Source organism: Petromyzon marinus, chromosome 33, assembly GCF_048934315.1.
Source record: "Petromyzon marinus isolate PM22_M1 ecotype Great Lakes invasive population chromosome 33, UKy_Petmar_22M1.pri1.0, whole genome shotgun sequence".
In the NCBI taxonomy this organism is placed as follows: domain Eukaryota; kingdom Metazoa; phylum Chordata; class Hyperoartia; order Petromyzontiformes; family Petromyzontidae; genus Petromyzon; species Petromyzon marinus.
In genome coordinates, this window is record NC_133699.1 from 8,688,465 (window position 1) to 8,702,423 (window position 13,959).

The 13,959-nt window shown below is 55.4% G+C and overlaps 1 protein-coding gene across 4 annotated transcripts in view; it reads right to left on the minus strand.

The window, feature by feature from the left end:
* The window catches only part of LOC116948380 (latent-transforming growth factor beta-binding protein 1-like), a 106,780-nt gene that overhangs the window by 9,250 nt on the left and 83,571 nt on the right, over positions 1–13,959 (minus strand). For all 4 annotated transcript variants that reach the window (XM_076071353.1, XM_032965000.2, XM_032964998.2 and 1 more), the window contains 3 exons: positions 9,858–9,986; positions 4,671–4,811; positions 3,301–3,465 (listed from right to left, as the gene is read on the minus strand). In XM_076071353.1, the coding sequence (XP_075927468.1) occupies positions 3,301–3,465; positions 4,671–4,811; positions 9,858–9,986 (435 nt within the window). The remainder of the gene's footprint in view (positions 1–3,300; positions 3,466–4,670; positions 4,812–9,857; positions 9,987–13,959) is intronic.

The window sequence follows — 13,959 nt, forward strand, 5'->3', positions numbered from 1 at the left end:
GAACTCTCCCGGGACGATCACGGGAGTGGCAGCGTCTCGAGGCAGCCGCGAGCCGCCGTCAAGTTTGCGGATCCTGGTGCAAGTCAAGGGGGGTGGGGCAGAGGGGGGTGGGTGGGGGGCCGTGACGACAATGGTGGCGTTTGACAACTTTCCCCGTCGGTACGATCGCGAGCGGAGCGAGACCCACGTGCGACGTAATCAAAGAGATGATCCGGATGAGGCCACCGGCGACGAGGTTTTAGAAAATAAAGGAAAAGGGGGCATTGAGCGGTTGGGCACACCGGTTGGGCACACGTAAAAAAATCCAACGTTCGTGTTTTGAACGTCAGCAAAATAAAACGTTGAAGAGAAAAAAACGAGACGTGACGCAGAATTTCCAAATGAGAAATAATCCAACGTATCGCAATTTTGATAACGGGCCAAAAGATATATAAAATGAGACAATCGCATCCTGTCTTTGCCGATTCGGGAATCGTGAAATAATATGAAATGTTTAAAATAACCTGAAGAGCGTCTTTGGAAGTTGTAGAAATGAAAGAAATAAGCAAACGATGCGGCCAAAATTCCCGACGTGCGGAAAACAACGGGCACGCTCAGCGGTGACGCGCTTTTTGGAAGCGTGTGACAAATGTCTCCATGAAGTGTGCTTTCAATTTCCTTTGTATCCGTTTCAAGAATGTTTTCTCGGCTTCAGTTGTCTCTGCCGCCTGGCGTTTAGGCGGTGCCAGCTCCCTGAACATCGGTGACGATTCCACAAAGCTATTCAAGACCAAGGGCAGCCACCCCCCGCCCCCCACCGCCCCCCCCCCCCGTGGCCACGGACGACGCCTCACAACAAACACCAAACACCAGCGAGCGACCTCTCGCAGCTGACCTTTTGGCTTCGCGCAGCTGACTCTGGTGCGACTGAGAATTATTAGGAGCATTGCTGCTGGTAGCAATTCCAAAAACAAATATTGCAACGCTTGCGTTTTTTTTTCGACGGCAGTGTCCAGAGTTGTGATTTTGTGGCTTCCTGCGTCACGGTCAATGGTAAGCGAGAATGGCCACCGGTGAATTGTCCAGGAGAGCCTCGTCGTGCCTCGAGGCTGATTTGAGGAGGTGCCATTGCTACATTGGGATCTCGGGACGTTTGACCAACTCCATTCATGGGCATTTGATTTCACGTGGGAGGAAACCGGAAGACCCCGGAGAAAACTCACCGCCCTGTACCAAAGGGGGTGACACTCAGCACTGTCATACCCTGGCCACCCCCCCCCCGCAACCGCACCCTCCCCGTCACGCCTACAACACCTGGCAAGCCCTGGTGGTGGCCACCCATCCAAGGACCGAGCAGGCACAAACCTGCTTAGCCTCTCAGATCTGAGGACACCGCGCTCGTTCAGGGTGAAGTCACCCTGGGACACTTCTGAGTCACTGCAAAGCAAGCGACGATGGACGTGGATGCGCTGCCAGAAATGAAAATACGACCGCACCGTATTTCATTTCGGATCCAAATGTGCGCGCTTTAAATTAATTTAGAGCAATTTCAATTTTATAATTAGAGAGACGAAATCCCACAGCTGCCCTTAACTCACAGAAGGCATGCATAACAACCACACCCCCTCCCCCACCCAGCCCACCCACGAAACAGGGCCCGTGCGGCACAAAGTCACGGAATTCTTTTCTTTAAAAAAAGTACTACGAAAATAGAATCTGTATCGCTCTAATCATTTTTTTTTTACAGAATAAAAAAAAATTGGCCACGGTGGACCGCACTAGGGGTTAAACAAGAGTTAAAAGAGTGAAGTTTTTGCAGAATTCCACGCTGCGGTCCGGAGCGGAATCTTGACGAGCGGCGGGCACGTCGCGTCGTCGATCGGCGCGGAGACTCGACGGCCCGATGATGATGTCAACGCGGGAACTTTCGCACCGCGTGCCGTTCGAGGTGAAAGTGAATGAACCCCCATCCACCGCCCCCCTCCTCCCACCCAACACCAACGCCACCCATCGCCGATGTGAGAGAAGTTAATTCACGGAAATACTTGCCCGACGCTCGCCGTCGCGAAAACCCATGTTCGCGTGTTTTAAAACGTTTTAGAAAGCCGCGGGGGACACAAGCCAACCGCGGAAAGCTGGCTGGGGGAACTCCATCAAGATATCGCGTGGAAATGAGTTCGGTTAACCGCGCGGCGCTCGTAGCATTGTCGGTGACGCGGTTCGCGTTCCCGAGCCAAGGGCCTGTTTACTCGACCCCCGGAATTCTCCGGCTTTCTCCGCCGGTTTTGCCGCGCGACTCTTGAGGTGTGGAGGAACTCAGAGCGATTGGCTTCATGCGCTCGGGTCTGGGGGTTGCCAATTAAAACAATTACGGCGTTAACGCGTGTTATTTATGCAACCGCTCGGCGGGTTCGTCAACGGGTTTGGCCTTGGCGGTGCCGCAACGGCGAACGGGACCGACCCCCCACCCCCCGTTCCCCCACCCCCACCTCCTCCCCACCCACCCCCCTCTTCCCTCCACCCCCCATCCCCCCTCCCCACCCCCCCCCCCCCGTTCCATGGCACAAGGTCGAGTTTCCCAATGAAGTAATTTCCACCGTTCGACAAACGCTGGGCACCGCCAACTCTTCCGCGCAGCATCGTTAGCGAAACGCGTCGGTCAAGGTGCCACTTGGGTGAACTCGCACAATGAGCAACATTTGGGTTGATAAAACAAAAACATATATGTAACAAGATTGTTGTTCTTCCAGTTACAGGAAAGATACATATGTTATAACACATATATATAACCATCTAGCCATCTAGCTAGCCACACACTAGTACTATCGCTCCCTACTGACTCTAACCAACTAGTCATCTAACTAGCCACACACTATTACTATCGCTCCCTACTGACTCTAACCAACTAGCCATCTAGCTAGCCACACACTATTACTATCGCTCCCTGATGACTCTAACCAACTAGTCATCTCGCTAGCCACACACTAGTACTATCGCTCCCTACTGCCTCTAACCAACTAGTAATCTAGCTAGCCACACACTATTACTATCACTCCCTACTGACTCTAACCAACTAGTCATCTAGCTAGCCACACACTATTACTATCACTCCCTACTGACTCTAACCAACTAACCATCTAGCTAGCCACACACAATTACTATCGCTCCCTACTGACTCTAACCAACTAGTCATCTCGCTAATCATACACTAGCACCAACCAAACAGCAGGATTTCCCACTAATCCCACCTAACCATCCAACCCAGCCATTAGCCAGAGCTCCCCTTCCCACCCCCCTTTGGGAGTCTGCAGAGGCCGGCACCTGAGGACTTGGGAGGGCAGAATGCGCACTCGGGGCCCCAGGCCTCGCCGTAGAGGCAGCAGCACTCCGTGTAGGTCGTCTGGCGTCCCACCGGCTTGCTGCACATGAAGGAGCGCGACAGCTCCGTCCAGCAGATGTCCACGTGGACGTTGTCCAGGTGCTCGTCTGTGTGGGGGCGGGCGGGGGGGGCGCGGTGCGGTCATACACGGCCATCCGACATCCCTCCCGTAACGCAAACTCAACAGCAACACCGGTGTGTGAGGCTCTAATAGTGAATATATACGTGTGAAATAGGCGACGTTTCGAGTAATGGCCCATCTTCAGACGTAGATCGCTTGGGTTTGCCGCCCCTCCCGGTTATCCCAGGATGATTACCCGGATTGTCCAGGTGGCTGTACTGGCTAATCTGTAAGTTTTCCCACGACAAGTCCCGTTGTGGTAAGTTGCCTGCTGGTCGGTTGGTACTCTCATAAGGCAAGGGTCAGTCGAAAGCTACACGTTGCTCTCTTAGACCTCACGCTAAACACATACAATCGTGCGCCACTGCCCATCGTCAGCAATCCGAGTCATTTGCCTCTGGAGTGTGACACTTACGCCGGTAGAAAGCGCCCCCCACCCCACCCAATCGCAAGCCCTAACGCAGATCGATCGACAGCGCTCGGCACGACCCCCGCGGGAGGGGGGGGGGGTCTCTCCCCGATCCAAACCTCCTCAATCAGCGAGCCCGCTTCGGTTAGTGCGCGGACAGCGGAGGGAACGTCCACCACGGCACGACGGTGGGGTCTAAGCAGGGGGCTCAACGACTTGGGCTGAGTTGTGGGGAGTGCGGCGGAGGTGCGGGGGGTAGGGGGCAGGGGGTAGGGGGCAGGGGCTTAACCTTGGGAGGGGAGGCTGAGGGGAGACATTGGGGGTTGCCTTGGGGGTGTTTGTGCCGGGGCGATGGTTAGGCCTAGGAATTCGGATCGGCGGGAGAACGAGTACTCGTGGCTGGATGGCTGGTCGGTCTAGAAGGTTGGTGTTAGGGGTAAGGCACCTTCCGACGAGCACGGTTGGCTACGTACGGTGCGAAAGAAGTTTGACAACACGTATGTGCAGCAGGCGGTTGCATGGGTCGCCGTGTGGTAAGCGTTTGGGTCAACGGTTAAGGCTCGCGCCATTATTGACCTTCCTTTCTTAATCAATCCGACTCAAGCCTTGGCGCGTTCTATCGGCAACAGCTCCCCTCCGTTCTGCTGCACCCCAACCCCCCATCCCCCCAACCCCCACCACCCAAACCCCCACCACCCCCAACCCCCACCACCCAAACCCCCACCTCCCACGCCACCTCAACTTTGCGTCGCCGCCTGTCGCTTCTGGCGCGGAGCGCGTACCGGCGGGGCCGCTGCGGTTGACGCAGCGCTTGCCCGTGTCGTCCAGCACCAGCGGCGGGGTGCAGAAGCAGTTGTAGCTGCCCTCGCTGTTGTAGCACTGCCCGTCCAGGCAGCTCTCGGGGCTCTGGCACTCGTCGATGTCTGCGGAGGTCCGAGCCGGCCGCGCGCGGGGAGAGAGCGGCGCAACAACAAATGTAACGGGGTCGGAGTCGAACTCGATCGCCGGCTCGCGCGGGTATCTACGCGGCGGCGTTCGTCGCCCCGTAACAACTCCGCATTCATGTGGCGGGGGTGAGTCTGTCCGCAGGGCAACCACCGTTGACTCCCCCCCCCCTCCCCCACAAAGTGGTGCTCACAGAAGTCACGTGATTTACACGAGGCTCGAGCTGGTGTCGATAAAGAGATGATCGGAGAAATTATTAACAACCTTCAGATTTGATTTGTTGGTATCGTATTAACAAGAAAGGCTGCAAAGCAGGGATTGAGATTAAGTACGAGCAAAAAGTCTCGTACGACAAGCCCACGAAACATCTCGAGGTATTGGCAGGAGGAACACGGCAGGAGGAATACGGAAGGAGGAACGTGGCAGGAGGAACACGGCAGGAGGAACACGGCAGGAGGAACACGACAGAGGAACACGGCAGGAGGAACACGACGGGAGGAACACGGCAGGAGGAACGTGGCAGGAGGAACACGGCAGGAGGAACACGGCAGGAGGAACACGACAGAGGAACACGGCAGGAGGAACACGACGGGAGGAACACGGCAGGAGGAACGTGGCAGGAGGAACACGACAGAGGAACACGGCAGAGGAACGTGGCAGGAGGAACGTGGCAGGAGGAACACGGCAGGAGGAACATGACGGGAGGAACACGGCAGGAGGAACACGACAGAGGAACGTGGCAGGAGGAACGTGGCAGGAGGAACACGGCAGGAGGAACGTGGCAGGAGGAACACGACAGAGGAACACGGCAGGAGGAACACGGCAGGAGGAACACGGCAACAGGAACGTGGCAGGAGGAACACCAGAGCCCAGCATGCGCACCTAGGGCAGCTACCGAAGGTGGAACCTGGGGATCAAAACGATGAACCGGAGAGGTGGACGAGAGAAAGTTTGGGGCGCTTTTGGAATAATAATGAAAAGCAACGTGCACGGTGTGCCCAGACGCGCGTAATCAGTGTGTGTTACCTACTATGACATATGGATCAGAAACTGGACCACAGCTCCCAGATGTACGTAATTATAGAAATATATGAAATGTAGCAACAACAAAACATTTTAAGAATTCAAATCCATACCATTTGCAAAAAAAAAAAATCCAAAACCAAATGTGCAGTAAATATTCAATTAAACACGCGCATGGGATTATTTATTTTGACAGCGCTCTTTATTTATCGGACTCCTAGGAGATGAGCCGGCTTTTAGCGCACGCAGCGCTGGCCCCTCACTCGCTCGCCCACTTGCCCGCTCACCCCCCCTGGCAACCAAAAAATAAACCGGGGCCAAAGACAAGGCCGCCGCATCGCGGCATCGCCGCCCACGATGCCTCGACTCTCGCGGCCTCCGCGCCCGTGCAGTGGGAGATTCGTGGGCGGCGCTTGCGGAGGAAGCTGACCGTGCGTGCCCACGACGGGAACCCGTGGGTTCTGTGGCCGCTGCGACCGACCATCGTTGAAGGGAAAGGTGCAGCCGTGAAATTATTGTTGGGACCTGCCGACCGACGACTCAGCGCGGGCCGTGACCCCGTCTAGACCACTGGGTGGACAAGTGCGGCACGGGAGGATGAAAGAAACTCGCTCCATCGCCTGAACTGCGTCGTCAGGATATCAAATCGATGTAAGCGGCGACCTCTGCTTCCACATTACCAGCGCGTCCCGACCGTTAAGCCAAAACAGAACAACGATGACACGCTCTCTCTGTGTGTGTGTGTTTTTTTAAGACTCTTTACGGCTCCTGCTGGAGGTCCTGCCAAAAACAAACTCTCTGACCTTCCTCCTCCAGCATCTCCTGACCAACGCCATCCTTGCAACCCCCCACCGCGCCACCCCTGCCCCCCCCCCCCCCCCACGCCAACATCGCTCTTCCCACGTTAAGCCCGGGCGCAAAGCACAGCGCCCGTAAAGCGTCGGGGCCGTGGCGCCAGCGAGCCCCCTGCCGCCCCCCCCCCTCTCTCTCTCTCTCTCGGTGGGGTCTCTGTTGAGCGAAATCTTGAAGTGCAGACCGGGCCTCGGGGCGTTGACTCCCTGGCAGCCACAGCGCCGCCCATCCACTCGCGCTCGATATTCGTCGCAACGGGCGCAGCGCGCGGTCGCTTTCCGACGCAGGGATCCGCGCCCAGGCTTCCTTAAACGAGCCGTTAAATTGTTACGGGTCGATGTTTTTATTTTATTTTATATATTTTTATCTTATTAAACGCTGGGATTCAATTGTTAAAAAAAAAAAAATTGACAGCCGAGTGTTGTTATTGTTGTGAAATCGCGTTTCCGATTCGTCGCGTTGTGGTTGAATTTGGGGGGGGGGGGGGAGGTGCGGGGGGCGAGTGGGAATTGTACGGCGATGTTTTGTGTTTTTGTAACCGCGGTTGCTGAGGAGAGCTGGCTGGCTGGAAACGCCAAGCGCGCACAGCGAACACGCGGTTAGCGCTACTGATAAATAAGAGCGAGCGCGTTCGTTGAATTGAGCGAGGTTATCGCAAGAACTCTTGAAAGAGAGACGATGATGGGAGGAGGAAGAGTTGAGCAGTGTGAGGGGGGCAAGGCAGAAGGAGAGGTTTTGTGACCTGCAGTGTAGCGAGCCAATGTTTGTGTGTGGTAAGCAAAGTGCCATGGGTGTGTATGTGAGCGTGTGTGTGAGTTGTGGTGCATCAGCCAGTCGTCTCAGTCAGTGGACCCACGGGCACCTGGGTCTGCCCCGTGACCTTCTGCCAGCGGGCGTTCGACACTTCACGTGGCCTCAACGTGCACCTAGCCTGGCACAAGCGCCGTGGTGACGTCACCGCCACCTAGTGGCGAATGGCGGTTGTTGTTGTGTGTAAGTGTGTGGCCAAGTGTGCGAGTGTGTGTGGGGAGCGGCAGCGTCGCGGTTAGCACACTGCACTACGAACCCGGCGACACCCGCTCACGGCCGCCACCAGTTACGATTATCTGAACCAGTTCTGAGCCTCGCCTTGGTTTAGTCAGCCTCAAATGAGTACCTGGTGCGGTGTGTAAACATCGTCACTTGGGAGACAAAGGCGGCCGTGCATGGCGCACGGCCTAACAGCACTTGCCCTAACAGTCTGCTCAAAAGGCTATATGAGGGATCTTTGTCTTTGTGTGAGTGACAACGAAGGCCGGCACGGCACACGAGGAGGTGGGTGGCCAGCACCATGCTTGGCTGCCTCCCCAGTGCTAATGTTTACACACCACGCAAGGTGCTCAAAGAGGCCCACAACCGATTCACATTCGTCGCTGGTGTTGGCCATGAGCGGGAATCCAACTCCGGTCGGCGGGTTTATTTCGCAGCGCGCTAACCACTACACTTTTGCTCCCCACAGTTACGTGCACACATACATACAAATAGAGACAAAGATCCCCGTTATAGACTTAACAGACTGTTGGGACAAGTGCTGTTAACGAGCACCTATTAAGGTCGGCACGGCACACGAGGGGGTGGTTGGCTAGCACCACGCCCGGCTGCTTTTGTCTCCTCGGTGGCGATTTCTTTTTATATATCGCACCAGATATTAATTTGAGGCTGAGTCGACCCAGGAAAATGTTCAAATAATCGTCACTGGTGTTGGTGGCCAGCGAGCGGGAATCAAAGTCGCGTCGCCGGGTTCGTTCGTAGTGCAGGGCGCTAACCGTTGCGCCACCGTTCCCCAAAACAAAAACACACACACGCAAACGCAGGCACACACGCGTACACAGCCACGCGCGCGCGTGCGCTCGCGCGCACACACATAGCTTCACGGGACCGTGGAAAAACCAACACAATTACATGAATGGCGAAAATGTGCTGCGGGTAACGCGAGCCAAGACGCGTCCCCCGCGGGGAGGAAGCTCGCCCGGTGCTGGGCCCGGCAGCCTGGACCCCCCCACCCCCCCCGCCCGCGCCCGGCCCGGCCTGGCCTGGCGCGGGCGCGGAGCTGCGGTTTGGTGAAAAAATGCGGCCGTGGAAGCCCGAGCCACGGAGGCCCCCCCCCCCCACCCCTTCACCCCCTGAACGGTTTCAGATGGTGGCTGAAACGTCCTCCGCCGTGGGGAATGGGAGGTTAAAAAAAAAAGAGGAATCGACTCCCCGCCCCCCCACACCCCCCCCCCCCCTCCTTGGTGGTTTCCAAGACTGAAATGTAACATTTCACTGAGGGTTACTCGATACGCTGTTAGAAACCCTATCCATCTGACAAGTCTTTGGCAACGGTACGGTCAAATGTAAATTAACGATTCGAGCGAGGGCAAAACACAAAAAAACTAAAATGTGCGTGTTTACCGGGAAAAAAATTAGAGGGGCCCCCATCTACAATGCGCGACCAAACGCCGGAGGCGCGGAGAAAAAAAAAAACTGGATTTGAAATATTAAGTGAGATGATGATCGAGCGACCAACTGAAAAAAAATAAAATCCTTCCCTGCGAATGAAGTTGTCAGTGACATTTCGATTTAGCGACTCTTACCGTCGAATTCCTCGCTACTTTGTCCGAGGAAGAGCGAGAGAGCGAAGGAGAGAACGGGGGGCGGGGGGTGAGTAGCGATTGCGAGAAACGAGAGACAGGGGAGACGGAGAGGGTCAAATGGCGCAGAATTGGTGAGTGAGTGAGTGAGATTGTGGCGTACGCTGCCTGCAGAGCGTGTGGGAGTGAGAATGTGGGAGCAGAGAATGAGCGTGGCGGTGTGATGAGGATAATGATTTGCATAAATTAATCTCTCAAATGCCACAGCATCTCAAAGAAAATGTCGTAAATTTGCGGCCCTGTCAATCCAACGTTGGATGAAAGACTTCCCCATCATAGCGGTCGTTTGAGCATACTTCACCACATTGGCAAGCGCCAGTTGGTGAGGGACCGGCTCAAATATAATTTGCAAAGTGACGTTAGCCGTGGACCGGTAGCGCGTTGACACGACGTCCGATGTTTTGTGCGGCGAGTGGCCGGGGAGCGATCGCGACAGCCCCCCCCCCCCCCCAAACCCCCGCGCCCTCGCCGGCTCACCGAGGCACTGCAACTTCACGGCGTTGTAGAAGTAGCCGGGCTGACACTGGCAGGTGTAGCCGGGTCGGGAGTTGGTGCAGCGTCCCATCTTACAGATCTCGCGTCCGAACAGCGTGCACTCGTCGGCGTCTGCTCGCCCGAGACAAAACGGCAAGAGGGACGGCAGTGGCCGGTTGCCAGCAACGTCACCGCGACAAAGTTGGCGAAAACACCGAGTTTCAGAATCGGTATCGTCGTCGTCAGTAGCAGCAGCAGCAGCAGCAGCCAGCTCTGGTCCAAATTTTTCCCACTGCAGAAAAGGCTTGACGGGACTTTCCTGAAAAAGCGGTCACGAGAATACGGAAATGTCACGTGTGGAGCCATTGGTGACCGGGCCGAGACCATTCACTCACCGCGCGTGGGAACCTGAAAGATTTCATCCCCGTTGGATGGCTCAAACCAGTATTCAAACCCATGCCCTCATCCGTGCTGGCTCGGCGATCTCACCCCTGAGCCAACCCGGCAAACCTCGCCGTGTAATTTATTGCTTTAATAAAATTATTAGATAATTATCTTCTACGTCTGTTCTCTTTCACGGTTGACTTATCCGTGTGTCCATACTCTTGCTGGTCGTAAACTTGTTTTCGTCTTCTTGCGTGCGGTTCAGGGCCATCAGTCAAAACATTGATCATGCGGCGTTTGTATCCCTTAGATTCCCTCAAAAGAATCTCTCCAGCGATTGCGAAGAGGCTACACAGCTGGCAAACGACGCCCGCACGTGCTTCCGCCGCGGCGATTATTTTGCTTCATTCGGTGGAAAAATATATAAACCAATTATCAAGGAGGCTCCCGGGATGTAATAAACTCTCTCTCCGCTGGACAATCGTCTCGGGTTGCAGCTCCAGCGGTCACGACGAGCAACGCGCGGAGATTTTCGCTCGAGCAGTTCTCTCGGCGACGCAACGCGCGAGCTGAGGGCGGCGAGCGTCTCCTCAACCGTCGGTCGGTCCCGCCGAGAGGGAGCGAGCGAACGTCCGTGTATGCACGTGTGTACGTTGAACTTCTTTCGCACCGTACGTAGCCAACCGCGCTAATCGGACCTGCGGAGGAAGGACAACGAGCAAAAACACAAAGTGTTATTCTAAAAGAAGTTAGTTTTCGATCTAGGTGTGCACAGCTCCAGTGGCTTCCTCATATCCGAAGAGAGCGCGTTCGATATGGCCGCAGAAGCGCACATGAAAGCGCGCGACAAGGCGACCGTCTTTGTTCGATGGCCAGCCAAAAGCCGCCACCGCCGCTGCGAAGATGGCCGGAGTTCGCGTGATGATTTCTGGCTTCTTGACGAAACCAGCCGCGAGGTATCGTGGTTCACTTGTGGGATGCAGCGAGGTATCGTGAGGATGGTTCACACCGACGCGGGCGCACGGTTCCGGCCAAAATATTCACACGTGTAACATTCTACATAGAAAGACAAAAATGTCATAAAATAATAATATGTAGACCTTTGTCATTTCGTTGTTGGATGCAGGCCGTCAAGTGTCACTGGGTGTTTTGGGTTGTTTGGCGATACTTCACCGCACTGGTCAGTACGGGTTGGTGACGGAAGTGGGGTGTGTGGACACTTGCTGACATTAGCCGTGGTAAGGAATCGAACTCGGGTCCGCCGTGTTCACAGTCCGACACACTCACCCCCGTGGCCACCAGGATGCACATGAACGACCGTCTGGCGTATCGCGCACGCACCAACGAGGACAACAGCACGGACAAAATTACGATCGTGCGGCCGGTCGTGCGAGGTCAAGAGCCTCGCCGGCACGGCGGTGATAACCGGCCGTTCGTCTACATGGCCGGAGCTCCCCGGGGCGAACGGTTGCGGCCCCCCGCTCTTCGACCGCACTCGCCGCCACGATCGAACACTGCGCGGCTGCTGCCCCTGCACCTGTGCAACCGGAGCCTCGAGTCTTACATCTTACATCACCTCCCATGGAGAGACGCTAACGTCATCGCCCGGTCGGGACCCGACGAGCCATCGTAGCCCAACGCGGAATTCCCTTGGGGGGCTCTCGGCCGAATGTTAACGTGAGCCGCGGGCCAAAGCGAAACTTAACGTTGGGCCCGCTTCTGGCCGCTTTACGGCGAGCGCGGGAGGAGTTAATCGACGCTCGCACAATTAGCGCCGGAAGATTTCTGGTGCCGTTGCTGCAGCTCGACGCTCGCCCCGTGACGCGAAGCGGCCGTTGCCCTCCGCGCTTTTGCGCCAACACGAGCGTCGTGTTGGCGCATCGGAGCTCAGGCTCGGGAGGGCTTCTCACCATTACTCAGGGCCGGAACGACATCGAAAATGTTGTTCGTTGTTATATATATATTTTTTAAAGTTGTTAAAACAAGACACAACTCGTTGACAAAAATAAAACGGGTCGGTGGGGTTCATTACTTTAAATGTGACCTGTAAAATTAGTGGCGGCGACTCGGGTTAATCTGCCAAACGAAAAGGGAAGCCTTCGATTTAATTTTTTTTAAATTGTACGGCTTCGCAAAAACGACGACGTTAAATCGCGTGAAGCGGCGCTGGGAAACGGCGGAGCCGTCAAAAGGTCAGATGCGCAAGCTCGGAGGGAGAAGAGAGACGCAGAAACCACTCCACATCATTAGCTTCGCTTGCAAAACTGTAACGTGACACTTGCTGCCGAGCGGCGGAGTGTGAAGCCACGCTCGCAGACACCCAGATCCTCGTTCGTTCTTTTTGTTGCTGTGCCCTTCCGCGAGCCCCCCTGTGCGCTCCATCAACATGTACACAAGACCCCCCGAGCGCCGCACAGATGCAAGTCATTAACACCAGTCGTGGCTTTCCTCCTCCACAGTGGCATACCAAACCAAGCAGTTAACAAATACATGACATACACATTGCATGCGCATTGCATGCACATTGCATACGCATTGCATGCGCATTGCATGCGTATTGCATACGCATTGCATACGCATTGCATACGCATTGCATACGCAAAACATAGACAGATTGCTCCCCATACACTTTGGTTCTTTCGACCTTGTTTCAGTAGCTTCCTCTCTCTCACCTGAAGACGGTCGCTTGTGTTGCGATCGAAACGTCGTGATCTATTAATTTTATACCTACATGACTTTACCAAAAGAACCAAAGAGTATGGATTCCTGCAGTCACGAAAGCTTCAAGTCAAGATTACATTCCCCCCCATACAACCCGAACAGAGCCTCCCCCCGCACATCGCATTAGCACGTTCTGTGAGAAAGAAGTTCAACATTCATACACACATACATACAGACCTACGGGGCAAGTGCTGTTAGCGAGCACCTATAAAGGCCGGCACCGCATACGAGGGGGTGGGTGGCCAGCACCTCGCCTGGCCACCCTTGTCTCCCCAGTGGCGATGTTTACGCACTGCACCAGGTACTCATTTGAGGCCGAGTCGACCTAAGGGAAGCCCAGGACTGGCTCAGATAATCGTCGCTGCTGTTGGCCGTGAGCGGGAATCCAATTCGGGTCCCCGGGCGCGTAGCGCAGCGCGCTAAACGCTACACTACCGCTCCCTACACGTACAAAAAGACAAAGATCCCCCGTATAACCGTAACAGACTGTAGGGGCAAGTGCTGTTTAGCGAGCACCTCTGAAGGCCGGAACGGTACACGAGGGGGTGGGTGACCAGCACAACGCCCGACCGCCTTTGTCTCCCCAGTGGCAATGTTTACACACCGCACAAGGTTCTCATTTGAGGCTGAGTCGACCTAGGGGAGGCCCGGGACCGGTTCAGATAATCGTCACTGGTGTTAGCCGTGAGCGGGAATCGAACCCGGGTCGCAGGTTGCATAGCGCAGCGCGCTAACCGCTACACTACCGCTCCCCCACACGCACGCACACGTAGACGCATACTAACGCACCACTTCCATTCATCATGCGCACGCCAATTATTGCCTCATGGCAATTTGGCCCAAAGGAAACCGCAGCTTGCACGCTCGGCACAGGGCTCTTCCCACCGCGCTTAGCACAAATGAGGAAATATTAAATTTTTTGCCGTGCACAATTTTTGTAATCGCGGGGCTATTATCAAATTTGTACAATTGGGGTCGTTGATAATGGCACAAAAGCCGG